The sequence below is a fragment of the Aspergillus terreus genome, genomic scaffold (assembly GCF_000149615.1).
Source record: "Aspergillus terreus NIH2624 scaffold_11 genomic scaffold, whole genome shotgun sequence".
NCBI classification, from domain to species: Eukaryota; Fungi; Ascomycota; class Eurotiomycetes; order Eurotiales; family Aspergillaceae; genus Aspergillus; species Aspergillus terreus.
In genome coordinates, this window is record NT_165934.1 from 281,275 (window position 1) to 308,547 (window position 27,273).

Here is a 27,273-nt window from a genome sequence, read left to right on the forward strand (position 1 = left end):
GGCTACGGTTCGGTATATGACGTTGTGTCGCTGTGGCGCGAACAAAGCTTTTGAAGTATGATAGAGATGCCTTACTCGTACGACACACATAACTAGACACATAGTAGGAGACTAAGCCACGATCTGTTTTCCGATCTAGACTGCAGCACGGCAAGCTACCCGAACAGCGAGGCCCTGATGGAGTAGAAAAATGCAAACTCTGATTAGGGTTTGATAGACCGTCGGCCGAAAGTGGCGGATCTTGTATGCGGGCTGTGCAGTAGGAAGCCATGGTAAACCACGAAAAGGCGAGCATGATATCATCACTACTATAAATCAAAACAATATACAAATAGGATGGACCGTATGAGTCGATTCAAGGGACTTTCTGCCAGAGGTCCATCCATGTCACATTCATACAAACCACAATGTCAGTGCTCACGGCAAGAGGGACAAACGAGCAGCTCGATCAAGAAGAACCAAACCATTGGAGCCGAACGCTCATCGCCATAGCTATCATGACAATGACCCTAGCTACCATCTCATTCGTTCTCCGTCTGTACAGTCGTCAAAAGACCAATTGGAAATTAGCAATTGAAGACATGTTCATGGGTCTGGGCCTACTCTGCTCATACGGTTTGAACGTGTGTGTGATTATAGGTATGTTGTGCCTTGCGTATTCGAATTAACCTTATTCTGCTACTGACAGTCAGTAGCTGCGTTCAATGGAGTAGGACACAATGTGTGGGCATTACCCGAACAGACCCAAGGTCGAGCAGCTCTTGTATGGCACCTTCGAGTATATCATCGTGTCAATCATTGCTAATTAATGTTGACAGCTATTCTGGCTCGGCCAGAAGTTCTGGGCGCTAGCACACACATTCGTGAAACTGTCTATTGTCCTTCTCATCCGCCGCTTGCTCCACACAGTGGGACCCTGGCAGGCGGTTACGACGGCGCTGATTGTGTTCACTGTGGCGTGGGGTATAACCGCAGTCATTGGAAACGCCTTTCAGTGTATACCCGCTCAATACTTCTGGAATAGGGACATTGAGGGTCATTGTTCTGTTCACCAACAGGCCTTCTCCATCTCTATTGGATCATTGGCGCTGTTGGAAGATGCTGTCCTGCTGTTGATACCGGTCCTCATCGTCTGGCGATTAACATTAGAATGCGCCGAGAAGATCCGGATCACTCTGTTATTTTCCGTCGGAGGGCTGTAAGCATTTAAGCGCCTGAAATTCCGCTTGTTCTAACCACAGACAGGGCATGCGTTTTCAGTATCTTGCGCGTGATAGAGTTGATTCACTATCAAACAGACAACTTGACAGGTATGTTGAAGACTGTTATAGCATTCAAGGATGCCAGCTAATACACGGTATAGCAAATGGATCCCTTGAGGGAATATGGGCCATGCTGGAGATCAGCTTGGGGATTGTCTGTGCATGTGTTGTTCTCTTGCGCCCACTTTTTCACGATTGCCATACATTTTTTAGACGGCACTTCGGAAGCGAGAAGAATTCCTCATCGGCGAATGATTCAGTGGTCAATTCAGCGACCAGTGCTCAGAAATCAAGACTAAACTCATGGTCACCCGAGCCATGGTCGTCAGAGGTGGAGATTGTATAGTGATATTACATTCGAAATGGACAACATTTTAAACAGCTAGTTCAAAATAGCTCACAATAGTTCGTAAGTATGGGTAATTAGTTGGGTCTTTTAAGGGGTATTTTATAACACTTCCCGGATCATAGTACACGGATGGGCCTGACAAGAAACAACAGAGACATGTACGGGAGAATCGTCTTTTCACATAGAGCTCACTAACTCGACAGAAAATATGATGCATACACCATTAATACGATCCGTTCTTTACTACCGTTATCTTATGACAGTTGCATACTTAGGCCTATAGAGGACATCATCGATCTATCCGCCACCACCACTCCCTCCGCCTCCTCCACTTCCGCCACCGCTTCCTCCATATCCGCCGCAGCTTCCTCCATATCCGCCGCCGCCGCAACCACTGCTCCCCCTGGAGGAATATGAGGAGCCCTTGTACCGGTTGTTTGTTTTAGGACGGCTGGAACTCATATTGGACTTGTCCAAAGTTCGAACAGGTTCTAGCCGAGGGAGAACATCGGCCTTTGTGACCGAACCACATCCGGAGCCGCAGTTAAATTCCGCTCCCTTGCTGAGATTCTTATCACCAGCTAGCTCATCGAGACGATAGAGCTGAGCGTCCGCGCATTCCCATCCTCCTTGGGACGAATTCCGTGAAAGCGCCGCGTGGAAGTATGGGTAATAGGATGTTTTCCCTTCACTTAAGAGAGCGTCGCTCTGAAACGCACCCTGAAAACCGTAGAATGCGAGGCGTCCATGCCGTTGAGAGGTAGCGTAGAACTTCGGCACCTGGAGGGCGACTGTAGCAGGGATATCCTGCGCCCTCATACGTGCATCTCTGAGCTTTTCGTACTCATGTTTTTGTTTCTCTTCATCCAGCGCTGCCCAATGTGCGAGAAAATAGTTCTTCCCTACTCCGACATCGTAGTAGTGGCTACAAGGCTGTGCGCGATGAATCCCTCCAGTCCGGACGCGGGACAGATAGGGATGCGATTGCAACAGGCCGCGATCAGTTTCATGGAGCCAAGCTGTCAGCTTGACAAACGTTGGGGTTAGTGACATAGCCGCCGCGGCCCGATGGAGCTTAGACGAGGCTTGGAGCACTGATAGACGCAATTGCGTCCATTTTTTGAGCTTTGCAGGGTCAGTCATGCCGACGAATCCGGGATATTGATGCTGGTCGCGCTGCAGATGCAGGGTGACAATGGACCAGGAATCAAACGGAAATGCCCAGACGTGCTTTGACAAGTTGCATTGTCCACATTTAGCCTGGGAACCTTTATATGCCTCCGAACAATCCCATGGGAACACATCCTGGTGCTCGTACAGCGGCTTGGAAAACCCGCCCCAGTCGTACCAATATTCTTGGAGGGAATCGATGATATCGGCATCGTTATGTCGACCGAAGTGGAGTCGTCTTATGTACTCCTCTATGAAGCCTTCCGGAGCGTCAAATTTGCTTCGCAACTGGGGCTTCATGTATCCTTTCTGTGGTGGGGAGACAAAGCTCATCAAATACAACGGAGACAAGCCAGGGATAGTCTGAGGTGGACCGTTCACGAGAGGGCTATACAACGTATAGTCCAGAAGCGAGTCGCAAAAGGCGCGACAGTTGTTGTCCAGTGGATTCCACGTGAGAGGGTTGTCCGAATCCAGCAGACGCTGGACAATGCGGTGGAGATAAACTTTCAGACGACTCTGAAGAAGAGCTTTCATGGATTCAAGTATCGAGTGGAGGCGTTCATCGAGTTTTCGCTTTTGATCCCCGGAAGAAAGTACTGCGCTGTCAAAAGCATGCTCACTAGCTTCTACGACCAGGTTGACAACATGCGCCTCCTGATCGCTCTCGACGAAGCGTGACAGTGCACCGGAAAATGGAGCCCCGACGACTTGCTTCAGCATGACCTTGTAACGCTTTGGAGTTCCTACGACACGCTGGTGTTCCCACACGCGCCTTTCAACATCCGTCCCAATGGATAAGGCGCGTTGATGCGAGCCGCGGATAGCGAAGCGTTCGATGAAAATAGGCAAATCGCGCAGGGAGACCAGGGCTCCAGCATGAGTACTGCTAAGAGGTAAGCGTCACACTCATCAACGCACATCCACACCTAGAGAGATACTCACTTTGAGACACCATTTTCGATCACAAGTGGCCCAACCCGCAGAGCCATATGTACCCCCGCGAAGGGATTTCTGTCTGCACACTGGCGGAAAAACAAAGGAACGTCCGCATCGTCCGTGGCCAGCACATCGAGAGTAGCATCTCGAGAGGGTCTGGATTGGCCTCCGCTACCTACAGACGTACTCTCCCTGGCGGCTCCTGACAGCCGTCTTGCCTTAAGCTTTTCACCAGCTTGGCTAATCCGTCTTGAGAGTGATGACTTCTGGTCCTGGGGAACATCGCCCACTGAAGCCAGGAGCCCCGTGTATTTAGCTTCTGCTTCGCGTTCGGATAGGCCATCTGTTGAAACAGAGTGCTTGTACGACTTGGTGAAAGATTCATCCCCATAATGGCGTGACCAGTAGCAGGATTCACACACAGTCTTCGTATGTCGGTTGGGCTTCCGTGAACGTTCACTGTACATGCTAGCCGTGATAAGGCTGTTACATTCTGCGCATCTTAGCGGCGCATACTGAGGACCTGCGTCTTTATCCACCGAGGCGACAACAACTTGGTTATATTAGCATTGGTATGGAACGGGATATGCCAACAGACCTTGAGGAATGCCTGGGCGCTTCGCAGACTTATCAAGCAGCGGGCGGTGCTCGATTATCTTGTCAATGTCGAGGAAACCTGTATCGTCAGTAGGTGCTGAGGTTTGAGATCTCGTGAAGTTACTTACCAGATGACTGCAAGAGCAACCAAGCAAGTTCATGAGTGAAATCAGGTTGCATTGGAATTTCTCCATGGAAGGGCGGGTTAGTCCATCACTCCAGGACCGGATGAATACTTGCGACGTACCCTTCATTTTCGCAAGAACTTCTTCTCGAAGCATTTTGCTACTCCGATCCGCGATCGTGCCCTGAACGGCTGCTTGTATAGCAGCAAGCTTGGATACGGATGTATCCCGCACCGCATTCTTTGACCGTAACTCCTCCGATTCGGTCCTTTGTAGAGCACTGACTCGTGATGCACCTGTTGAAGAATAAGCATTACACCGCACGTTGAAGTCCATTTTAACACCAACCATATTGGAGGGCAAATTCCCGAACATGCCCGTTAACTTGGTTGATAAAAGTATCATAGCCTTCAATATCATAATTTTCGTAGGGGTCTGGTTCGTCGGCCGGATATTTGTTCTGTCTCCAGGCCCTCAACGTGCAGACGATATTCTCCAGCTCATCTCGAACCCCGTCCCAGTATAGCTTTTCCAGCTCACTGGCCAAGCAGTCTCTACCCGGACCTATTGATGTCCACGGTACGTCAGGACATTCAGTTATGTTTGTTGGTGACGATAGATATTTCCACCGTTCGTGAAGTACTTTCATCGCTGCCATGGTGAGTTGGGAGCCAGGTGTGCATACTAAGGAGATTCCTTTTTGGATGTTTTGATATATTATACCAGCAGAGCCGCACTAGGACAGGGCTTTCGAGGCCCAATGCGTTCGTAGGTTGGAAAGAACTACGCCTTGCTGGCTGAGTGCGCCTGTGGCGTATGAATACGAGGATGATCGCGTGGTGACCGGAGGGCGCGGGAGGATTGTCGATAGCCCCGTGGCTGCCATGGATTCGATGCGCGTACCCTCCCAGGAACTAGCGTCTTCCGTTGCCCTGCGCCCTGTGAATCACATTCCCGTGATAGATTTACTTGCACCAAGGCAGACTGAGATGCAACGCAGGCAGCTGTATAGAGAGCAGGCAGCTCTATATGAGCTTGGAGAGAGCAACAAGCGTGTTCGAGGACATCCTGCCCTACTTTACTATATCCAAGATCACAATCATGGCACTCGGCGCAACACACCATCTCGCGGACCTCCACGCCATCGGACTTGAGGAAACGGAGCTTCTCCTGTCAGCCGCATCGGGCAAATCTCAAGGAGCAGAGTATCCTTCTGAAGAACTCCCCATTCCCAAACCTGAATTGTTCCGCACGCTCCGGGGAATTGCCGGTCCGGACGATGCTCCCACTATCGGCGAGTGCGCAGTCCATCTGGAGATGCTTGAAGTATTTCATACACTCCGGACTAAGGTCATACAATCCAGAGATCTGGATGTAGCATTCGGGGTCCATCCACGGACAAAGTCTGTCTACAACGGGAGCCAAAACAAATGGCATGTACCTGTTGCGGTGGAGAAGAAGCTCAAAGACGACACGTTCGAACAACGGAGGGCCGAAAAATGGACATGTTTCTTGCAGCTAGCTGCCGGTCGATTCCATCGCTGGATACGCGCTGTAAATGTGTGTCTCAGGCTGGAGACTGGCGGACCGGACAAGCAACCGCAATGGATTCTACCACCATTAGGTGCGCTATGTATCTGCAACCTCTATAGGGACGTGGTCTCACTAACTGGCCCAGACATACTTGTGGTGTGGCATGCGTTCCTTTTGAATCCGTCTGATTTAAAGGACTACTATGACAAGAGACATCTCAAACGTGTGCAAGGAATCCGATTTCCTTGGGAGGAGATTGTCAGTGCTATGCCCCTCCACGAAATCATGCACTAACTTCTGAAAGCACAAAGCCATCAGCTCAAGTGATTGGACGTACACACTCCCTTCTGGGGTGGCTCACTGGCTACGCGCGGCAACAGGCCTAGAGCCCGACCTGTTCAAAACTCTCACCAAGGTTTCGACAGGCGATAAACCCGCTTGGGAAATCCTCAAACGCCATCCCACCTGGAGTTCCACCATACTCGAGCAACCTACCGACACGGAGAAGCCGCGGACGTTCGCGTATTGGGTGGAGGAAGCAGCAGCGAATCTCTCGGAGAACAAACCCTTGGTTGACAATGTGCAGCGGCAGTGCGTGTTTGTCGATAAAATGCATGCCCATCGGTGGATCTGTAGCCCGGCTGTCGAGGGGACTCTCCGACGGGCTGTGGTGCGGTACGAAAAGTTCATCGCCTTGTTCCGCGATCTCGACAGTTTCCTGGTGCCGACACTCGATGTGGACCTTGTCTGGCATACGCACCAATGCAGTGCTGATCTCTATCGCCAGTTTGTCGTGAAACACGCTGGTCGGTTCATCAACCATGAGGATAAGATCAGTCGCGGTACACTGGACAATGGCTTCACCAGTACCGAGCAATGGTACCGGCTTAAATTTGGCGATCAGTATCAGACTTGTCTGTGTTGGCATTGCGAAGCCATTTTGTCAGCTGTGGAAGACGCGGATGTTACAGCCGTCGATGTTGATGTTATTGTCCAGCGGGTGGAGAGACAGGTCCATCACTACAAGGAAGTTGAGATTTCTCGACGTCTTGGAGGGGGACTTCCCAAAGGTATTACTACCTGAGATGCATTTGCTTCTGATCGTGCATTAATATGACGTTTTTCATCTGAAATATGTAGTACATGTCTCTCTCCTCGGCCATACAACCACCCAACATACTGTATACTAATCAAACTAAACGGGCAATGAACCTCGGCAAGATCGATCGTTGAATGCCAGCAGTGGCAATTATTGGCCCAACAAACCCGCCCTGGGCTTGGCAGCGGCTGGTGGGTCAAAGGTTATAAAAATACAAACTTCGCCCGGCGCGAATTGATGATCGTGGGATTTAGTAGTGTATATAGACCATTGCGACTCTCAGTCATTCGGCACGTCCTCCATAATATAATACATAATCCACCCATGCAAGCAATCCGCTCGTTACTCGCCTCCCTCTGGGAATCCACCAGCTTCTGGAAAGCTGCCGCGCTCCTTTTCGCCCTGCTCAATCTAAAGACCCTCCCGATCGTCTGGCATGTAAGTATACCCCTGGCCCGCATGCTCCATTCCCCAGTCAGCACCAAATACTCATCCTCTTCAGCTGCGCGTCTACCGCTACTTCTTTCAGCATGGCTATCTCATAACCCCCGCCGTCGAGCAGCCGGCCCGTCCGTCCACGCAGATCCTCAAGCCCGTCAGCCTCTTCTCGCGCGCGCCCATCATGGAGCTCGATTTCAATATGCACAAGTCCAACTCGACCTATTTCTCCGATCTCGACGTGTCGCGCACGGCGCTGATGTCCAGTCTCGTCGTCAAGGGCGCTGCGCTGTTGGAGCGGCGCCTCGAAGCGCAGGGCAAGAAGGGGTTCCTTGGATTCATCCTCGGCAGTGTCTACACCACGTTCAAGCGCGAGATTCCGGCGTATATGAAGTACGAGGTCAAGTCGCATGTCGCGAGTTTCGATAACAAGTGGATCTACATTATTACGTATTTCCTTCGGCCGGGAAAGAAGGGCTCGGATAATGAGGAGGTGCTGAAGAAGAGGTTGCTGGCGGTGTCGATTAGCCGGTATGTGTTGAAGAAGGGCCGGTATACTGTCCCGCCGAAGGATGCGTTTGAGGCGGCCGGATATACTCCTATCCTTGCGACTGCGGATACCAACGGACATGCGACTGGAGCTGAAAATGGACATGCCAATGGGGACGCTGTGTCGCGGAAGGAAGCTGTCAATGGCGATTCGGATGAGTGGGAGCGCCTGAAGAAGGAGATCGATCATGGACTGGACGTTGTCGCGCCCTTCATTGATCAGGAGGAGAAGCTGCTCGACGACTATGTCGACAAGATGCGTCGTCCTGGATTTGCATAGAACGGTAATTATATACATACATAGATTAGACATTGGTTTCATAGACTGGTTACATTGGGACATGGCGAATTTCGATATGCGATAGACTCGTCTAGCTCTATAATGCAACAATATTATTTTCCAACCCGTTACTGGACCTTTCCCCTCGAGTCAACCGGCCAGATCTCCTCAATGACCCCATTCCGATACCCGTAGTACCAGTCGTGCAGGTTGATCGTGGGATCGATGTGACTGGGGATCATCTCCACCCGATCGCCCACAGCAAGATCCGGCGTGCCTTCTTCCCACGTCAGCGAACCGTGCTCGTCGCCGAGAACATCGTACGTATACCGCGGGTCCTTGCACTCGGCCAAACCGCTATCCGTTGTCAACGACTTCAGTCCAGCGTCAATGGTGACCGCCCGCGGACCTTGCTTGCTGACGACCGTCGACAGGATCGTAAGGCTGTTGGAATAGAACGTGCCCACCGCCGCGCGGTAATCCGTGTCCATAAAGATGAACGACCCGGGCTGCAGCTCCGTCACGCCCGGAACAGAGGCGCAGAACTCGGCCGTCCCCGTTCCACCGGTGGTCACCACTTCGATATTGAATCCCGCCTTGCGGAACGCATCCGCAGTGCTCGTCAGCGTCCGCATAGACTCGAGACACTGCGTCTTGCGATCGTTGTAGTCGTGAAGATGCTGGAGGTGGCCCTCGTAGCCCTGCACACCGATCAACTTCAGATGTTTCAATCCACCCACGTGCCGGGCGAGAGCCAGCGCTGGCTCGCCGGGCTTGACACCCGTGCGGTGCAAGCCCACATCCAGGTCAATCAGCGTCGCGATCGGTTCGTCGATACCGGAGCGCGCCAGCGCGTCGTTGATGGCACTAGCTGCGACCTCACTGTCCACCACAATCCGGATCTTGCGATGCTTGCGATACAGTTCCACCAGCCTCTGGACCTTGGCGGGGCCGACAATTTCGCATGTGATGAGGAGGTCATCAAAACCCTGAGCGGCGATGGCTTCGGCCTCGCTGATTTTCGCAACGCATCCGCCCTTTGCGCCTGCTTTGGCCAGCTTGCCCGCGAGGATGGCGCTTTTCGTTGTCTTCAGGTGGGGGCGGATGCTGAGGCCAGTGGGCAACAGCTTGTCCATCAGCTTCTTGATGTTGGCCTCCATCAGGTCGAGATCGACGATCATGGAAGGAGTGTCAAGGCTATCGAGCCTGTCGCCGATTTGAGGAGAATACATGCTGTCTGGGGGGGTTACGGCGGGGTGGAGGATTATTCGTGTGGAGGAGTTGTGGGTGAACGAGGCACGCCGGCTCAATATATATTGCCGACGCAAGGGGTTATGGTGACATATAATCACGATCGACGGAGTTTCCCTTGGAAAACTCGCTGTCGTAGTATCGGACAGTCACCCCCACCGGCCAGCGCGATCAAACGGTGGTATCTGTCTCCTGCGTGGTACTGGAATGACGCTCTCCCACGCTAAGGGTATTGGAGAAACCCCCACACTAGATATGGTGGGGGTGGAGTGTTCCCATTATCGGAGCGATAGTAACATCCATAGCGTCGGCAATGCGGGGTATGAGAGATGGCTATGGTACGTTTGCCGATGACTCGTATGCTGTCAACCGCTTGAATGTTGAAGGAGATGGCTGAAGATGATGATGGATTGCCTCAAAGGGAAGTTGGTTAAGATCACGGTGATTCTTATCTTATCTTCATCTATCTTATCGATAAAGAATCATGTGACCCATATCTATCAATCCCCTGATAATAGGTAATAATATTCACGCGACAGGTCAATTTCTGCCAGCACTCGTCAATTCCTGGGAATCCCCCCCAACACTGGGGGGCTTCGATCCCACGATCTGAGAATATCTCCTTGACCCACAGCTCGGCATCCCGAACCCGCAATCTCATTTCGCATCCGCCACCCAGATGTCTCTCCCTGGACCCCGGGTCGCTCCGCGACGACGACGCCATCGAATCCGAGATCCTGCAATTACAGGACCAGCTGCGCCGCGTACGGAAACAGCGGGAATTATTGGAGCTTCGCCATGCTCTTGCTGAAGAACAACGTCTGTTGGAGGATGTCAAATACCGGTTAGCGGCGTCAGCCTCGCACACACCCACGACGGCGTATCCACCCCCTCCAATAGACTCGGTGCCTATGAATGATGCTCAGCCTGTGCATGGAATCAAACGATCCCATTCTGCGGTATCTTTGGACGACGTCGAAGAACATGTGTCTCAGGTATCCTCGCACGATAGTGAAGACAATGCGTCTGATCCTGGGTGGGTTGCGAATTGGCCCCAAGGCGACGAAATTGAGCTGTCGGACGACGAAGACTACCCGTCCTCAACGACCACCAGCGTCGGGAATGAGTCGGTTCGGTCCGATGATCTGAGCGTTGACAGTGATGCAGAATCCAACCCGTCGGTTTTCTCGTGGGATTCATCATCGGATATTTTCCGACCGGAGCTTCCCTTTGACGGGTTTTTCACCATCACGACGCGCGGGGCGTATCGCGACTTCAAACGCAAATTGGCCAACCACTTCTCTCAATACAGCAAAAGGTTCAGCCTTGACAAATGGAAAGTTCGCGAAGCGGAGGTCAACCTGTCTGGTGGACTATTAGCCGAATGGCGCAAAGCAAAGCGCGACGAGACATGGTTGGAGTTGCACAACTTTCTACTCCAGAAGCATTCTCGCCGCCGCGGCAAACGGAACGGAAATATCAATGCCATGTATTGGGCTGCTAGACAACGCGAAGACCAGTCGGTGCACAACTACAACTCATATCTGCTTGACTTGGAGGTCGAGATGCCACAGCTCCTTAATGAGGACCAGCTTATCATGAAGCTCCTCGATGGAGTACTTCCGGAAGTGCGCTTTGCATGGGTTGGCCCTAGTGCCCCTCACTCAGTTGAATCTGACTATGTGGCTATGGTCAATTCGCTGGCAGCTGCGGAAAGGAGTCTTCCGAAAAGAGTAGAAAAGTTGGGGGACAAGATACACCCCCCCAGCGGGTTCAAGAAACCTCGAACCTAGCTAACGGTAAGCCATGCTTTTTATGGGATGTGCTCTACTATTTGTAATATACCATTCGTGTACATCATGTGAGTGGTTGAACGCCCCCAAATTGTCCCTATGTTACCCCATTATCCACATGCCATCCCTTGGTCCATGATACACATTCCTTTCCATTCAGACGGAATCCGCAGGGAACAATGATGTCGATCATGTTTGTGTAAGATAATTTAAGAATAATATGTGATCATCGCAGGGTGCTTGAGGCCTGGCAATCATCTCGCCACCCCATTGCCTTACAATCTACCATTCTCTTTGATCATATCCGCAGCCCTCTCCGAAATCGCATATAGAGTGCTGGTTAGATGCCCACTAACCTGCATGGGCAACACGGATGCATCTATGACCCGCACATTGTACGTCCCATACACCGTTAGATTCTTGTCCACCACTCCACCAAGCTCGCGAGGGAGCATCGCCGCTGTCCCCAGCAAGTGGTGATTCGCACTGACTGTCGAAACATGTTAGCCTAATCAGCCATGGAAATCTCATGGACACCACCACTTACATGAACTCTTGACCCAGGTGGTCCACTCCTCGGTCGTCGAATTGTCAGGGACTGCGGATACGTTGGGCTGGATTCTATCACCCACAATTGAGGATATAGGGCCACTTGTCCAGTACGTCATCACCAACTCTTTGATCTTCATCTGAAGTGCAGTATCCCAGTCTACCATGAAGTAGTTTGGGTTGATCACAGGGTAATCCAGCGGACTCGCCGAGCGGATATGGACGTTGCCTCTGGAGAAGGGGAAGCTGATCCAGAATGCCGATGCCAGGTTGTGGCCAGAAGCCGTTGTCAAGATTTCAACACAGGATATGTTCTTGTGAAAAAGCATATCATGCTGAACGCTCAGCAGCTTCTCAACGCTGGCAGCATTCACACCGTCCCCATTTGCTTTGGCTATCTCCCGTGACCAAGCTTTGATCTGCTGGGCCGTTGATCTTGCAATGTCATCGACCTGAGATCCGAATAGGTCGTGAATGCTTTCGTATGTGACGTATGGAGCGGTTCCGTTCAGTGTCATATTAGTCGAAAACATGATCGCGGTGTTGGCCTGATCCTGTGCGTTCTCTCCAACTCCGGGAAGAGGGACCTTCGTCGAGATATTGTATCTGTCGAGGATGCTGCAATGGACGTTAGAATCTCACACCTAACAGTGTATTGACCAGTGCCAGACTTACCTAGGATTGCCAACTCCCGAGAGTTCGAGGATGGCGGGAGAACGAATCGACCCTGCAGAGAGGATAACTTCTTTCACCGCATGGATGGTCCCGAGGACTCCATCCGGCGAAGCATATTGAACACCTGTAGCAACTGCCTTTCCTGATGATTGAGAGCCCTTTTGCCATGATATCCTCGTCGCTATCCCACGATAAACGACCAAATTTGGTCTGTCCTCCACGGGATAGTAATATGCGCGAGCAGCATCCTCACGCACATTCGCAGCTCGGTCCAATGTCTGCGGCCAGACCGAGAATCCGTGCAAATCACCCCCGTTCGCATCCGGGTTTTGGAACATCCCCAATCGTTTCCATGTTTCTCGCACGAGCGACGGGAATGAACCGTTCAAAAGTCGATATGGGTAACCGACTTTCATAGGTCCTTTCCAACCATGATACTCTTTGACGTACGACGCTCCAGCCACAGCCTGCGCCTTCGTTGGTATCTGGAATCGCTCGCTCTTGAGATAATACGGGTACAGGCTGTCCCAGTTCCAGCCTTTGTTTCCCAAGGCTTCCCATGTATCAATCTCTCGTTTCTGGGACCGTATGTACGTCATCCCTATATCTGAGTGAGACCAGCCAAGCTTTTGTTATCCATGGATAAACCGGATTTAAACACACCATTGATTGTACTTGTCCCTCCTAGGGCCTTCCCGGCATGATAATCAATCTCCTGGTTGTTTGCATAGGCTTGGGGCGCAGTATGATACTGCCAATCGATCGATGTGCCATACGATAGTCCGAAGCCTGCCACACTGGTCACATTCGGGTTATTGCGTTCGTCGCCGCCAGCCTCAATCACGGCCACGGTTACCCCTGGAGTCTCACTCAGGCGATTGGCGACGGTCAGGCCACACGTACCTCCTCCAATAATGACATAGTCGAAGGTGTCTGTCGCCAGTCCGTAGGCTGCTGTCGTGAGGACGAGCACGCTCGAGATTGCACGATCCAATCTGAGCAGCATCTTTTCTATGCATCGATGTACGGTGAGGATTTTGTGGAACACGGGTTCGAGAACTCGGATTTATGCGCAGCCACAATGCTTACTCCCGGTAAGCATCTAGGATGTTGTCAGCAATGTCTGTGCTGTTGATGTTTACCCCGCATGGCTGATGGACGCCTGAAAATCACCAGAGAGGCAGGAGTAGTGTGGGTGTGACCTGTTCTTTCGGCGGGGATTCCTTGTCGCTTTCTGCGTATCCCAGGCTTCCATGCACATATTGAGATATTTAAGACGCTCTCTTCCTACTCGCGGCAGTCGCATCGGAGCGCCCCAGGATATCCGTTACTTTTTGGGCCGTCTTATGTGCCTTTATAGGCCCGGCTATTCGAAACGAGGGTCACGTAATTGACAGATGTTCGACACGGGGTTAGCTCCGCCAAATAACATCTAAATGGGACGGTTAAATGGGCTTATATCGCCAATTCTGTATTTTCCACCAATTATTGGTTTCGACGGTTAAGCTATAAGATCAAGTACAGACCCTGCGCAAGCGAATTCCCGCACCATGCTTAGGTGACTGGCTAATTCCCAACGATTGGTCTCGACATGAAGGCCCGGGACGCGTTGTCCCTCTTGACGGTCTTTGCAATGTCCTTTTCAGCAGGGTCCGTGGCAACAACACCCAAGAACTCGACATATACGAACCCCATACTCCCCGGCTGGCACTCGGACCCAAGCTGTACCTTTGTGCCTGAAGAAGACAACACATTCTTTTGTACGACTTCGTCTTTCCTTACATTTCCAGGGATTCCCGTCTACGCCAGCAAGGACTTGATTCACTGGAAACTGGTCAGCAATGTTGTCACCCGTCCCGAGCAAGTACCCGAGATCGCAAATAGTACATCTCAAACGCAGCAAGATGGCCTCTGGGCGTCGACAATAAGATACCGCAAGGGGAAATTCTATCTTCTCACTTCTTACGTCTCAATGGTCCCTACATTCAAGGCAAACGGTTTACTCTTCACCACGACGGACATTTACTCCGACAATGCGTGGAGTGATCCGATTAGGTTCCACATTGGGGACATAGATCCTGACATCTTCTGGGATGACGATGGGATAGCGTATGTTTCTTACGCTGGGATCTCGCAACAGACGATCGATCTGGAGACAGGGGCTACTGGACCAGCCACCAAGATCTGGGCCGGTTCAGGTGGCCGTACTCGCGAAGGGCCTCATATCTATAAGAAGGACGGTTGGTATTATTTGTGCATCGGTGAGGGAGGCACGGAGCTCGATCATCGCCAGACAATCGCCCGATCGAGGAACGTTACGGGTCCGTTTGAAGGGTATAGCGGGAATCCGATTCTGACGAACGCCAACACGACGGAGTATTTTCAGACGGTTGGCCATGCGGATCTCTTCCACGACAGTAATGGAAAATGGTGGGGGATTGCTCTGGCGACCCGGTCCGGTCCAGCCTGGAGGGTTTATCCCATGGGTCGGGAGACGGTGCTGTTCCCTGTGACGTGGAAGGAAGGGGAATGGCCGATTTTGGAGCCTGTACGAGGGGAAATGTCAGGGTGGAAGCTACCACAGCCTCGCAATAAGAAGATTCCCGGTGATGGAGCGTACGTGGACACACCGGATCTTATCGATTTTGCTCCTGGGACTCCCATTCCTCGACATTTTCTCTTCTGGAGATTCCCGAAGGAGGACGCCTTCACCGTCTCGCCACCTGAGCATCCGTTCTCCCTGCGTTTGCTGCCCTCTTCACACAATATAACCGGAACTGGCGTTCCCGGCGTCAGTAGCGAGGAAACAGCGATCACACTTATTACCCGTCGCCAAAGTCATACGTACTTCACGTACAGTGTGGATGTGTCGTTCACTCCGACGACGGAAGGAGAGGAAGCCGGTGTAACAATATTTTTGACGCAGTATCAGCATATTGATCTCGGAATCGTGATGCTTCCATTCGCGGGAAAACTAGTGCCACACATACGTTTCCAGACGACTCTGTTGGATGATCTAAATACGCAGGCGACTCAGAATGTGACAGTACCGGAGACCGTCGTCAAGACCGTCCCTTCATCTTCAAAGGAGGTTCGCGCTCGCTTACAAATTCAGGCAGTGGATGATACGCATTACATCCTGTCTGCGACGGCCCCTGGGTTCGATGACTTCAAATTCAGTCAGAAGGCTGAAGTTGTACTTGTTAGTGGTGGGACGGGAAGGTTTACTGGTAAGGCAGTTCCTGTTCACGCTGAATGGCGTTGTGCTGACTTTCGTGTAGGAACTCTTCTTGGAGCTTATGCCACTAGCAATGGAGGATCTGGTTCAACGCCGGCCTATATTAGTCGGTGGAGGTACGAAGGGCAAGGCCAGAAAGTTGCGCAGGGTTATAGATGCGGTTGCCCTACGTATGTGGCGAGTTATTCGACGATTACAAGTCTGTCTTAGCTGGTCATGGGGTTTGCATGAAGTACGGTTACATTTTGGTCTTTTAGCTGTAGTTGGCGAGAGCGCCGACAAAATATACACCTGCAGATGCACCAACGCATCCTGTTCTACGTGGTTCTCATCAAAAACAAGAAGCCCTCTTTAGGATCATCTACTGACGACATTGGCCATAGCCAGATCCGTAGGAGTCAGTAAAAGTATGATTTGGTGAAGAAAAGATACTCATGGCCCCAGATGAGGGACTGAAAGCCAAACTTTGTAAGGTTCAACGCTGGGCAATATCAGCAACAAAGCGAAGTTGTGACATGTCGTGCAGTACAATTGCAATGAGCTCAGCTAGGTAGAGCAGGACTACCGCGGTGTTATTCTCTTCAATCTTTATCCAACGTAGCCGTCTGTTTGTTACTCGTAGAAGCCACAGCAACTAGCAAATCCGCAGTTCTTCTTCTTTCATGTCCTTCATTTTCAACACCTCCCCATGCATCATGCCATGGAGATATCCCGCACCGAGCAAAATATAATTCCCATCCTCGCAAGGTCGCAAGACATAGGGTACCTTAGCCCCGTGGAAAATGCAAATCAAATCCCCTTCTTGGGCCGCCTCTGGCGCCCAGCCAAGCCGGCCCTTTTCCGTAGCACAAAAGCGACGACGACGATTGCAAGCCCATGATTCTCGCACCTCATCCCACCTCCGGTATTCGTCATCGTAGAGCACTGGTTTTGGCCCGGCGTGATACAAAGGGACAGTAGAGCCAAAGCTGCCGCCGACCTGAAAAGGAGCCATTCCATAATCGAGACGTCTTTTCCCCTCGCGTAAGTCGCTGAGTAGCTGCAAGTGTTTCTTGAAGGTCCATTTAAACCAGCGTGGTGCGGGAACATCTTTATCGACCTTGGCCCCAGTGATCGTCCGCCAAAAAGCTTCATATTGACCAGTCGACATTTGACCGCTTCCTCGTGTGGCGATGTCTTTGCAGTTCTCAATCCAGACGATGTCTCTCAGAACGGCAGTAGAAGTTTTACCGGGGATGCTGTATTTCTGTACCATGTCGTCTGCCTGGAGAAGTCCGTCCAAGTAGTGCTCTGGCAGGCCTTCCGAACTGAACCGGGCGATCATTTTATCCCGAGCTGCACCAGTCACCCCAGCTTTCAGCTGTTGCACATAGTTGCAATGACGGTAGTCGTCCCATATTGTCATTTGGTAGTACGAGACTGCTAGCCGCTCGATGCGGTCAACAACGTACCCCGTAACCAGAAGGACGTCGTCATTTTCGGGTGCAAGGCGAACCCGCGGAGTATACTTTCGCCCGCCCGCACATGTGCTGGTCTCGAATAACTCGGTATCTCTTCTCCCTCCCCAGTCCATCCAATCCGGCACCCAAGAGGGCAGGCCTCTGAGACTGGAGTGAACACGGTAGTCGCGTATGCTGGAGAAAATGTCCAAGCTACGCGTCACCGCGATACTCCACAACGCGAAATCTCTATAGATGGTCTCCACAGAGAGATTATATTGAGGCAGAAATGGCTGGTCGTTGGCGGTCTGGTCAGTCGCTAGACCGAGAAATCCGTATATTTTGTCGCGTGGATCGGTGCATTGCCGCAGATTGTGTCTCCTAACCAGCTCATAGAGTGTTGTTTTGTCGAGGTTAGAAGCCCTTGATGCGCGTAATCTACTTGTTTCCATAACCGACCAGACAGAATTTATCGGGAAATTGATAGTCAGTCCCAACTCCAGTGTTCGGGCGGAGTCGACGTATTGTAAGAACAATTCCACAATGGGTCGTGCGAACTTGTGGAATGCTGCTGTTCTCCCACCACACACCAATACTGCTTCCTTCGCGTTGACGATCTCCTGCAGAGTCCACACTCTGCCAAACCAGGGCAAGGATAGAAGGTCACTGATGGCATCCCAGTCGAGTTTTCTTAGTTCCTCAGAATCCTTGAGGGAGAGGGATCGGATCGGAATACGGGCCCGGCCGTCGGCGCCAAGGAGGCGCCGGCGATATTTGGCGTCGTCGTTGTAGTGCTTCAGGTGCCGGCAAAAATATACATGGAGTTGTCCCAATGCGTTGAGGCCGCGCTCGAGCTTCGGCGAGCCACTTCCTAGCCAGACCAGTACCGCAGATGCCTCTGAGTAGATATCTTTCATCAAGGGTACCTGTGTATTCTTCTCGCCGAGGTCGGTCTGATTGATACAGATCGCGTCGGCCCAGAGGACTCGCTCAGCATTTGGGAGGCGAAATTGTTGCAGGGCGGCATGTAAGTTCTGTGTGATATTGATTACCCTGCCAGAACAGAGTATGGCTGTTGTATCACCTGGATCGCCCCATACGTAGGAGATCGCCTCGAATTTGGGGCTCCATGATAGATGTGCCTGGATTAGACGAACAGATACGGGGTCTTGGCCAGTTCCTGGCTCCAGAACAAGTAGACGGATCGCGTCGGACTGCTCAAGAGCTTCATATCTGTAGCTTTGTGGTGGAGGCTGTCGTGCATTCCATATGGGCCATCCGCGTTGCCTCGTCTCATATCCGATAATGCTGATGGATACCCCGGCGACGAGTACGTAGATGTAAGGCCTATTTCTCCAAATTGGTGTTGTTCTCGCGTCCGCTGCAGAACACGATGATCTACCTAGAGGTGGTCGCGGGCCCCATCTTCTAGCACAAGCTTGTAGATTCTTTCGAGCGGCAAACATGAAAAGAAAAGGCGGAGGCAATTACAAGAGCGAGGCGTAAGGGGATTTGGATGCGGTATGGAAAGCAACAGCGGCGACGTTGAAACTCATCCGAACAACGACAAGGCAACTTCGCCGGAGAGGTAGGATTTATTTCCAACCCAGCTATCAGATTTTCACCGAGAGGAGAGGCGGAATAGCGGAAAATGCAAAGGCGAGTCAGATGACACGAGTGCGTTGCTCATGTTTGCTTCCTTCTCGGCAGTCATCTTGAAGCGATACGCCAGGACGGTGCAATGTGTACCAGGCCCGAATCACTATGCAGCATTTTCTAGAGCTAGTTTGCACCACTACAGCAGATGAAGCCGGTAAATTAAGGTGGGTGTAATTATGGATATTTTGGAATACTTCTTAGCCTATCTTCGCCATGAGAAAAACATGGTCAGGAATTTTCTAAACAACCATCACTCCGAAGAAGACGTATCTGACCTTCGTTCCGTCTCTCTAAGTTCGTCTATCTCGTCCTGCAATGATTTTTAGATCTATGAATATCATTCCGATACATAAAGTGACATGTTACCCGGGATATTAGCTCGGGGGTATCTATTACCCAGCTATTATTGAGCAACTTTATAACTCGTTTAATCCTTTAGGTTCACGTGTGACGGTAATAGCGACCAAACCTGGAGGGACCATCGGCCTGGAAACCGTTCCTCAAGTATCCGCACCAAGGTTCTTCTGCGGAGAAAACCTGACGTACCCGGCTCGATGGTATGAATGAATCCATACCTAGAGACCTGGTTGTGCTGCTGAGTAGACTTTTGTTGTTGTATAGTGGTCCTTTACCCTTGAAGCTTCGTGGAGCATGGGAACATGGAGTCCTCTGAGAGCTCCCCGTGATGACTGAGAGATCGATCTCTTATGTACGTATTATCGTGATGAAAGGAGTGTGTTATAGGCGCCTTGTGGCTGGGGGGTCAAGGCAACGTGGACAGCCTCTACTGGAGTATGAGACTGTACCCCGCCAGGAGGAGCAGATTGCGCCGGCGTCGCTGTCTTGGGGCATTGTGATAAGGAACTTGCGCACAATCCGAATCAGGAGGCTACAGAACTCCACTCACTAAGGGTTGCCTCACGTTCCTGTATAAGCCTACTATCTTGGAGTATACGGCCTACTTCCTGCAACAAAGGGCGTGAATATCAGTACTATCGGTGAAACTATCGATAAAATCCCCGAGGTGTGGAACCTCAGCAACTGATTTAGCTGGGACTTTCCGATGCTTTCCATGATAGAATCTAGACTGGGGAATCCACAGCAAGGGGCCGACTACTTGCTTGATCCTTTCAGTTGGACGATGTTGTCAACCCTAGAGGCGGGGCGATGGCACCCACCCCGTACTTCCCTGCGTCTTCTTCCCTGATGCTTGATGTTGCTATGTTGTCCGGTGGTTGCGATGGTGACTATGGGTTGCATTTCTAAGGGTTGGAGTGTCCAGGTTGAAGGATTTGGCCCAGGATTGTGAGAAGACATCAGCCTTCAAGCACCTTAATGTAGTTCTGGGCAACAACACTATGATTTGTCTCTGCTTGGGTAGCATAGAAAATAGTTCCAATTTTTAGTGATTAAGGCTCAGCAATACAACGTGGTTTCTCTATAACAGTGACCTGCAAAGTGAATCTAAACAATGAACGGAGTTAATCAAGCAGTCGCCAGGGATCGTATCTGTGCTTGGGACCTCAAAAGACTCGGGTGGGAGATCTTTCACTCTGGGAGTATGCGCCCTTCACCTAATGAACCTCCAGTTCTAAAGATTCACCAGATCCTCCTTCATCTGGGGACTGGGGACTTCAGGAAAGTCCCAATTCAACCGCACTTTCCAAACATCTATAAATATACTGACTCGATCTCATCAGCACCGTTATCTCTACCACTTTCCGCGCAAAGATGCCAGAACGAACGGAGCTCGTGACAGCCTATAGCGCCGTATAGAAGATACAAACCGATCTGCCTCAGGTAATATACTGCAGGAACCGTGATCCCTCCCGTACATTCGTTGGAGCCCTAGCGCAATGGACTACCTTCGTCGCGGACGTCCAAGCGGCGTTGAATGCGCCTGACTGGCACCCTCATAGAAACCGCAAGTCCCTCTATCTGCGCGCTGTGAAAGAACCACTACATTCTATGCTCTTCACTGAGCAGGCAGCGGTTGGGGACAAGCTCGGTGTCCAAGGCCGCTGGCAACAACAGTTCAGCCAGATGGTGTCCACAATTCTCCGAGACCAGCTCACCAGGCTCGAGCTAGACAGTTTCAACTCCTTGGCCAAGCCTGATAGTTATCGAGAAGTCCCAGGCATCGCAGGGATTAATGTGTTCGGCCAGCTGCAGTGTGTTGTGGAGTTGAAGACGCATTGGACACATCCACAACGAAGATCAGGTTCGAAACATCCTCGGTAACGGCATCCCGTATAACCCGAGAGGTGCTCTCTTCGTTAATGATATCTGATAGGCCAAATTGTGGAGTACATGTTCGACCCTCGACTCGAGCATGGCATAATGTCGACATACGATGAGGCAATCTTTCTCCGACAAGTCCCCCGTTCATCCTGGCCTACGAGGTTAGGCAGATGTCACAACGTTGCACGGGTAAAGCCACCCGCTGGAATCACAGACTGTCCCAGGGCGGGAGAAAGCGCTACACCGGCGGGAGCATGGAGACTGAAGCACAGGCCGATCATTAGCGACAATCAAGCCATAGCCCCAGGGGTGATGTCTGTCCGGCAAGCGATCTGGCACATTGGCCATGAAGTCCAGATTGGTTATGTGGCCAACAACAACATGCCCAAGGACAATTGGATCAGAGGGTTCGTGTCGAACGAAGAATTGGATGAGAGCCGCAGTCGTCAATGATACTCGCAAATCGTTCGCCATGAGGAGACATGGGAGACCTCCGGGCTCTATGGTTATAGATCATCCGGAAGCACGACTGAAGGCCATTTGGTTTTGTCAACCGAGAGACAGACCTCAGTATTACACAATATCCCTTGGTCCCTTGGCACTTGTTCTAGCATAGGTGTCATTTTGGTCAATGGCTTTCGAACGCGCCTACGCTGCCCCCACGAATACGCGCCTTTCGGACGCATGGGCCGCCATTAATATTCTTTTCAAAGTTCCTGCGACAAAACGAGGCAACATGTGGCCCTACGATTTTACAAACCGTGGCCTTATCCGAGCACCGCGATCCCCCACGGTTTGGGTTAGCGACATGGAGACTAACACAATCTTTCACATCGTTTTCGCGGGTTATCGCGTCCTAGGAGGGCTGACCGCGGTCCATAATATGCCATGGCTCGTCGGAGACGTCCCTGCGCCACTCTCGCGATGCGTTTCGACGCGTTCACTGTTCCAGACTTCGCCTTAACTTGGGACCAGTCTTCATACACGTATTCATATTTAGATGACGGTTGTATATTTGCACCTGCTAGGTTTGTGAATTGCTTACGTCTTGCTTAGACAGCCGCATAAACAAGCTTGCTTTTGTAATCTTCAAGAAGTTGACCGACTGCTTCATTTCTCGCCATATCTACTCCTGTGCATTTCCCCGACGACGTTTGGATCGGGGAGGATATCAACGTTCTTCAACAGTCATCATCCACGTGGAAACATCTCAGCATCCTTGACGAGGCAGCTCTGCAGTAGTGGTCAATGCTTTCTTTCACGATCCAATCGAGATTGGTACGCGGCGTCTTCTGAGCTACTTCTCTCAGCACCGTGGACCTTGTCACTGAGGAGATAATACTACCGCGTGTCGAGTGATGGGGTTGGACGTGACGAGAATTATTTTCGGGCATTGGACTTAAGGAATCTTCCAATACAAGTATGTACTCGGGTTCTGGTCAGGCACATGTCTCATGCATTGGGCTTGGCCTGATTTGGAACATCACTATGTCGATTCCATGTTATGAACACCCAAATTTGATCTAAAGTTACATTCTAAGTGTTCAGTCTAGCGAAACCACGTCAGTTTGCATACAACAGATCACACTGTCCTAGGACATCATCTCTCCACCACTCGCGCCTATCGATTCTGGTTCGCCCCATACATTATATAATTGGGTCATATCTCGACCCTCACATGTAGAACAAGCATGTGGCTGTCAGATAATGGCTCCTCCTCGCAAGTACCTATGTGAGAGATTGGTCGGATGGCTGTCCCATCCACGGTATGAATTAGACGCAGACCTCGATCAACACCTATAAGTACATAAGGCAGACAAGGTTAAATCCAAGGTTAAGTTGTTCCAAAGATCTTCCAAACCGGTTCTTTGCAGCTTCGTCGACCTTCCAGCCAATCAGGGCCTGAAGTTTCACCAAGCTCTCTTGACGCGATTGGGCCAATCAGAGCGCGTCCCTGAAACACATCGACGCGTTTATTGATACCTGAGGCCATAAATATCACATGCCTTGTCTTCCCATCTAGAGCTTCATCAACCAATGTCCTCCATACTTCTCCAGACGACATCATGCCGCCCATCCCTGACGATGCCCTCACCTTCCCGGACTCTGATCGCGCCTTTCTAGAACCTCATTTACCACCACAACATCATGTGGCACGCACCGACTTCAGTCTCCCCTTCACCACTCTCACCTTCGCGACCTCGCTAGACTCTTCCCTCGCCCTCTCCCCAGGAACCCGCACTGTTCTATCCGGCCCGCAGTCCAAAGCCATGACACACTACCTGCGCTCCCGTCATGATGCAATTCTGATCGGCGTGGGCACAGCTGTCGCTGATAACCCGGGGTTGAACTGTCGGATACAAGGCGTCGGCGGGTACGGCGGTGACGGACTCCAGGGACAGCCTCGACCGATTGTAGTCGATCCCGCCGCGCGGTGGGCCTTCACGGAGGACTCCAAGATCTTCCAGCTAGCGCGAGAGGGAAAGGGACGGGCTCCGTACATTATCACGGGGGAGCGGTCTCCACCAGCGATACAGCAGGCCATCTTGGAAAAGCATGGAGGAAAGTTCATCACGCTTGAGGTCGTGACGTCGGAGAGTGGGGAGCATACGATTGACTGGACGGGGTTGTTGCGCGCCCTCGTGCGTGAAGGTCTGCACAGTGTCATGATCGAGGGAGGAGGCAGGATCATCAACTCCCTGCTGGAGCCATCGTTTCAATCGCTGATCAACTCTGTGATCGTTACTATTGCGCCGACATGGCTGGGCCAGGGAGGTGTAGTAGTCTCGCCTAAGCGGAGGGTCGATGCCCACGGAGCTGCCATTCCTGCGTCCCGGTTGACGGACGTGAAGTGGTATCCTTTTGGCGAGGATGTGGTGCTCTGCGGCAAGATCAAGCTGAGTTAGGGGGCCTTATCCTCTACTTCTATGTTTGTGATGAATGGACGCACATATACCCGAACAATGCATTGTCTAGTCTATTATATACAACGTATAATACAAGCGCATGTGCGCTGCTCTCACCGCTTCCACTTCCACGTAGAATTGCGATGGATAAAGTACTCCTTACTCTCAATCGCCTTCTTAATACCCCACATACCACCCAGCGGCCAGAACGACCTCGCCCAGCGACTCCACGACTCCTGACGCTCTTTGCGGTCCGCCTCCACATCAATCTTCACCTTGTCATACACACTAGGCAGCGTGGTTGCCGAGTACTTCTGTCGCAGGCCCTCATACCACTCGCGATCATAGATGTTCCAGAACTCGTCCTCGCCGTAGTACGTATGCGCGTAGAACCACTTCATGCCTCCCAGCTCGCGCAGCCGCCGTTCAAGATCCCGGTTCGCAGCGACAAACGCATCCGGGTCCGCAGGACCAAATCCCCAAACACCGATGTTCAACATCTGCTGCGGCGTGCGGCCGTCCGCCTCGACATCGCCGCTGTGCGGGTGGAACGTCGGCGCAGGGCTCTGCTTGAGCGGACACAGCCACAGCGGCCAGATATCGAGCTTCTTGTGCGTGTATTCGATGAACGACTCCGCAGTGGAATACGGCAGCGCCAGATCCTGGACGACGTAGCGGCTCGCCTCGCCGCTCGCATGCAGCGCTTTGTACAGCATGCGCGTGTGCAGGAAGTCGTCCAGCCACCACCGCGTGTACCGGTTGAACGGGAAGCGGAAGTAATCGAACGCCGAGCGGCCGACCCAGAACCCGCCGCGGTCGTAGCGGAACAGGTACTCCGCCAGCGGGATGTAGTCGGTGACCGGGGCGGCGCGGGCACGCGTCTTGTCCTGCACGTGCAGGTAGAACCAGGGGTCCCAGGCATGGCTGAAGGTCTGGGGCTGCGCGAGGGAACGGGGCAGCTCATCGGTCATCTCGCCGGCGACGACGACGCCGTGGTCGGGCGAGAACAGCATGCCGTCGACGTAGTCGTTGTCGGCGTTGCCGGTGTGCGTCTGCACGGCCTGGATGGACTCGCCCACCGACTTGTGCGGGTGGTATGTGGCCTTGACGAACTTCTTGGCCTCGATCAGCTGCAGCTCGATGAGAGTGGTCACGCCCAGACTGCCGACAGCGCCAGCGGCGCCGCGAAACAGATCCGCGTTCTCGGTCTCGGACGCCTTGAGTACGCTGCCGTCCGCCATGACCATCTCGACCGAGTTGATCGTGCGGTCGAAGAACCCGTACTTGAACGAGCTGCTTTCGCCCGCTGTGCCGGCGAAGCCGCCCCCGGCCGTGATGCCGGGGAACTCCATCACGACGGGGGGCACGAGGCCGTGCTTCAGCGTCGCCTCGACCAGCCGGTCCATGGGCACGTTGGGCTCGACCAGCGCCGTGCGCGTCTTCGGGTCCACCGACAGCACATTGCGCAGGTCGCTGATGTCGACCTCGCGGTTGCGCCGGATGGGGCGCGTGCTGTTCGTTGACCCGTGAAAGATCCGGAAGGGCTCCTTGCGCTCGTAGAAGCCGCGGACGCTGGACGCGATGCGCGCGACGGCGCTCTTATGTCGCTCCAATCCCATGGCCCAATTGAGGTGTCTGGCTGGGGGTCTCGCTTTACATTCTTTTCTTAATCTTCATTCCGTGTTGATTTCGCGAAAATTGTGATGAGTCAGCCGGTTAACCTCAAGTGGTTAGCGTTGATGTCTGATATATCAGGCATGACTATCATCTTCACAGTATTCCAGCGTGACGTTGAGAGAATTCAGTCTCGACACTGTCAGGACTTTTTATTCATCCTTATGTCAGGTTTATTTAAAATTTACTGGAGAAACAACAAGTAATTGATCTGGTTGGCCTCGCTGTTGGGTGTCCCAGCAACGTATATATTCCTCTTATCACCTCTTTACAGCATCAAGCTCAAGACCAATTAGAACTTCATACACCATCATTATTTCCATTACAGCAAGAAAAGCCATATGCTTAAAACCAAGAAACAGACTATCAACCAAGCCGTTCGCAGACTCCGCGCGCCAACACTTGATGCCATCTCATTCACCGAGCAACACCATCCGCGCCTACTCCTGCAGCAGGTTGCGAGACATTTGTCCCTGGTCCAGGATCAACCGGCAATTCCGCTGGTAACTCTGCAGGCAACCCAGGCCGTGATTCCCCATGCAGCTCAAACCCAGCTGGGTGCGGCGGAGCACCTGACGGCGTATCCGGCAGCTCTGATATGGACTGACCCGACGCCGCAGCCTGCGATCCTACCGGGCTCACAGGCGAAGCTGCCGGCAACTCAGCACCCCCAGGCGCTGGAGGATGAAGTGGCGGACGCGATCCCTTGGGCTGGAAAGCCTCGGACTGCAGCACACGCATGAGGGCCTCCGCCTCACTGGGGGGCGGCACCTCGCCACTAAGCAGCTGACGCGCGGTAAGCTCGCGATCATACAATTTTCTGTTGGCGCTCGACCGCTCAACCAGCATATTCCCCTCGAGACTGATGCCGCCGAATAGCCCCTTGGTCTTGGAATACGCGAACATCGACGCGACTCCCTTCGTGCTGGCTCCAGCTGAGACCTCCGCGCTGCGACCGACGGGCCCTAGCGCGACGGAGACATTGCCGCCGAGCGTCAAGCTGCCGGCCTGCGAGAACGTGCGCACCGCGTGGTCGTCGTTGAGGATGAAGACGAAATCCGTCAGCTCGAGGCCTATCAATCCGCCGAAGCCGCCGCCCACTGTTGCGATCGCGGAGGGAGCTGACCAGGAGCCGTCTGGCAGACGGGCGACGAGAATGCCGGATCCGAACCGAAGGGATCCCAGGAAGCCGGCTCGAGTGACTGTGCAGATTACAAGGCCCTGGGGAGTTAGCTTGTTTGTCCAGAAGCAAATCTGCTCTGCTCTATACCTTTGCGTTCGCAAGAACTCGCGACGGAATCATACGAGAAGATGGGCTCGTAAAGGACTCCAGAATCTTGCCCGCCTTTTTGCATTCGCCTGTGGGCTGTCAGCAATGTGCGCCGGGGACTTGGGGAGGTGATACGAACTGCGCATAGACGACGGCAGCGGATTATGTATTCCCAGCGGCATTTTGGTGCGAAATAATGCCCACTACCTACGTGAGGACGAAAATTTATATGATGCG

At 52.3% G+C, this 27,273-nt stretch overlaps 12 protein-coding genes across 12 annotated transcripts; 6 read left to right on the plus strand and 6 right to left on the minus strand.

Annotated features, from left to right (window-relative positions):
* Nucleotides 1-407: 407 nt before the first annotated feature.
* Nucleotides 408-1,379, plus strand: ATEG_07510 (uncharacterized protein; the record flags this gene model as incomplete). The annotated part of the gene is made up of 5 exons (XM_001216131.1): nucleotides 408-639; nucleotides 696-763; nucleotides 819-1,198; nucleotides 1,242-1,310; nucleotides 1,364-1,379. 5 exons carry the CDS (start codon nucleotides 408-410, stop codon nucleotides 1,377-1,379), a joined length of 765 nt encoding a protein of 254 aa, XP_001216131.1.
* Nucleotides 1,380-1,908: 529 nt separating this feature from the next.
* Nucleotides 1,909-4,793, minus strand: ATEG_07511 (uncharacterized protein; the record flags this gene model as incomplete). The annotated part of the gene is made up of 4 exons (XM_001216132.1): nucleotides 1,909-3,667; nucleotides 3,727-4,273; nucleotides 4,319-4,396; nucleotides 4,565-4,793. 4 exons carry the CDS (start codon nucleotides 4,791-4,793, stop codon nucleotides 1,909-1,911), a joined length of 2,613 nt encoding a protein of 870 aa, XP_001216132.1.
* Nucleotides 4,794-5,543: 750 nt separating this feature from the next.
* Nucleotides 5,544-7,059, plus strand: ATEG_07512 (uncharacterized protein; the record flags this gene model as incomplete). The annotated part of the gene is made up of 3 exons (XM_001216133.1): nucleotides 5,544-6,066; nucleotides 6,121-6,233; nucleotides 6,280-7,059. 3 exons carry the CDS (start codon nucleotides 5,544-5,546, stop codon nucleotides 7,057-7,059), a joined length of 1,416 nt encoding a protein of 471 aa, XP_001216133.1.
* A 339-nt stretch (nucleotides 7,060-7,398) lies between these two features.
* ATEG_07513 (acyl-CoA thioesterase) lies at nucleotides 7,399-8,341 on the plus strand (the record flags this gene model as incomplete). The annotated part of the gene is made up of 2 exons (XM_001216134.1): nucleotides 7,399-7,512; nucleotides 7,577-8,341. The coding sequence occupies 2 exons, from the start codon at nucleotides 7,399-7,401 to the stop codon at nucleotides 8,339-8,341; spliced, it is 879 nt and encodes a 292-aa protein (XP_001216134.1).
* A 128-nt stretch (nucleotides 8,342-8,469) lies between these two features.
* Nucleotides 8,470-9,573, minus strand: ATEG_07514 (DSD1 family PLP-dependent enzyme; the record flags this gene model as incomplete). The annotated part of the gene is made up of 1 exon (XM_001216135.1): nucleotides 8,470-9,573. One exon carries the CDS (start codon nucleotides 9,571-9,573, stop codon nucleotides 8,470-8,472), a length of 1,104 nt encoding a protein of 367 aa, XP_001216135.1.
* Nucleotides 9,574-9,921: 348 nt separating this feature from the next.
* Nucleotides 9,922-11,385, plus strand: ATEG_07515 (uncharacterized protein; the record flags this gene model as incomplete). The annotated part of the gene is made up of 2 exons (XM_001216136.1): nucleotides 9,922-9,930; nucleotides 10,111-11,385. 2 exons carry the CDS (start codon nucleotides 9,922-9,924, stop codon nucleotides 11,383-11,385), a joined length of 1,284 nt encoding a protein of 427 aa, XP_001216136.1.
* Nucleotides 11,386-11,912: 527 nt separating this feature from the next.
* ATEG_07516 (uncharacterized protein) lies at nucleotides 11,913-13,615 on the minus strand (the record flags this gene model as incomplete). Its single annotated transcript, XM_001216137.1, has 3 exons — nucleotides 11,913-12,552; nucleotides 12,610-13,210; nucleotides 13,273-13,615. 3 exons carry the CDS (start codon nucleotides 13,613-13,615, stop codon nucleotides 11,913-11,915), a joined length of 1,584 nt encoding a protein of 527 aa, XP_001216137.1.
* A 627-nt stretch (nucleotides 13,616-14,242) lies between these two features.
* On the plus strand, nucleotides 14,243-15,954 carry ATEG_07517 (uncharacterized protein; the record flags this gene model as incomplete). The annotated part of the gene is made up of 3 exons (XM_001216138.1): nucleotides 14,243-15,225; nucleotides 15,448-15,811; nucleotides 15,919-15,954. The coding sequence occupies 3 exons, from the start codon at nucleotides 14,243-14,245 to the stop codon at nucleotides 15,952-15,954; spliced, it is 1,383 nt and encodes a 460-aa protein (XP_001216138.1).
* A 527-nt stretch (nucleotides 15,955-16,481) lies between these two features.
* Nucleotides 16,482-18,711, minus strand: ATEG_07518 (HET domain-containing protein; the record flags this gene model as incomplete). Its single annotated transcript, XM_001216139.1, has 2 exons — nucleotides 16,482-18,633; nucleotides 18,689-18,711. 2 exons carry the CDS (start codon nucleotides 18,709-18,711, stop codon nucleotides 16,482-16,484), a joined length of 2,175 nt encoding a protein of 724 aa, XP_001216139.1.
* A 2,202-nt stretch (nucleotides 18,712-20,913) lies between these two features.
* On the plus strand, nucleotides 20,914-21,639 carry ATEG_07519 (uncharacterized protein; the record flags this gene model as incomplete). Its single annotated transcript, XM_001216140.1, has 2 exons — nucleotides 20,914-21,166; nucleotides 21,239-21,639. 2 exons carry the CDS (start codon nucleotides 20,914-20,916, stop codon nucleotides 21,637-21,639), a joined length of 654 nt encoding a protein of 217 aa, XP_001216140.1.
* Nucleotides 21,640-23,654: 2,015 nt separating this feature from the next.
* Nucleotides 23,655-25,498, minus strand: ATEG_07520 (uncharacterized protein; the record flags this gene model as incomplete). Its single annotated transcript, XM_001216141.1, has 2 exons — nucleotides 23,655-24,067; nucleotides 24,286-25,498. 2 exons carry the CDS (start codon nucleotides 25,496-25,498, stop codon nucleotides 23,655-23,657), a joined length of 1,626 nt encoding a protein of 541 aa, XP_001216141.1.
* A 685-nt stretch (nucleotides 25,499-26,183) lies between these two features.
* Nucleotides 26,184-27,218, minus strand: ATEG_07521 (uncharacterized protein; the record flags this gene model as incomplete). Its single annotated transcript, XM_001216142.1, has 2 exons — nucleotides 26,184-26,999; nucleotides 27,072-27,218. The coding sequence occupies 2 exons, from the start codon at nucleotides 27,216-27,218 to the stop codon at nucleotides 26,184-26,186; spliced, it is 963 nt and encodes a 320-aa protein (XP_001216142.1).
* Between the last annotated feature and the right edge of the window lie 55 nt (nucleotides 27,219-27,273).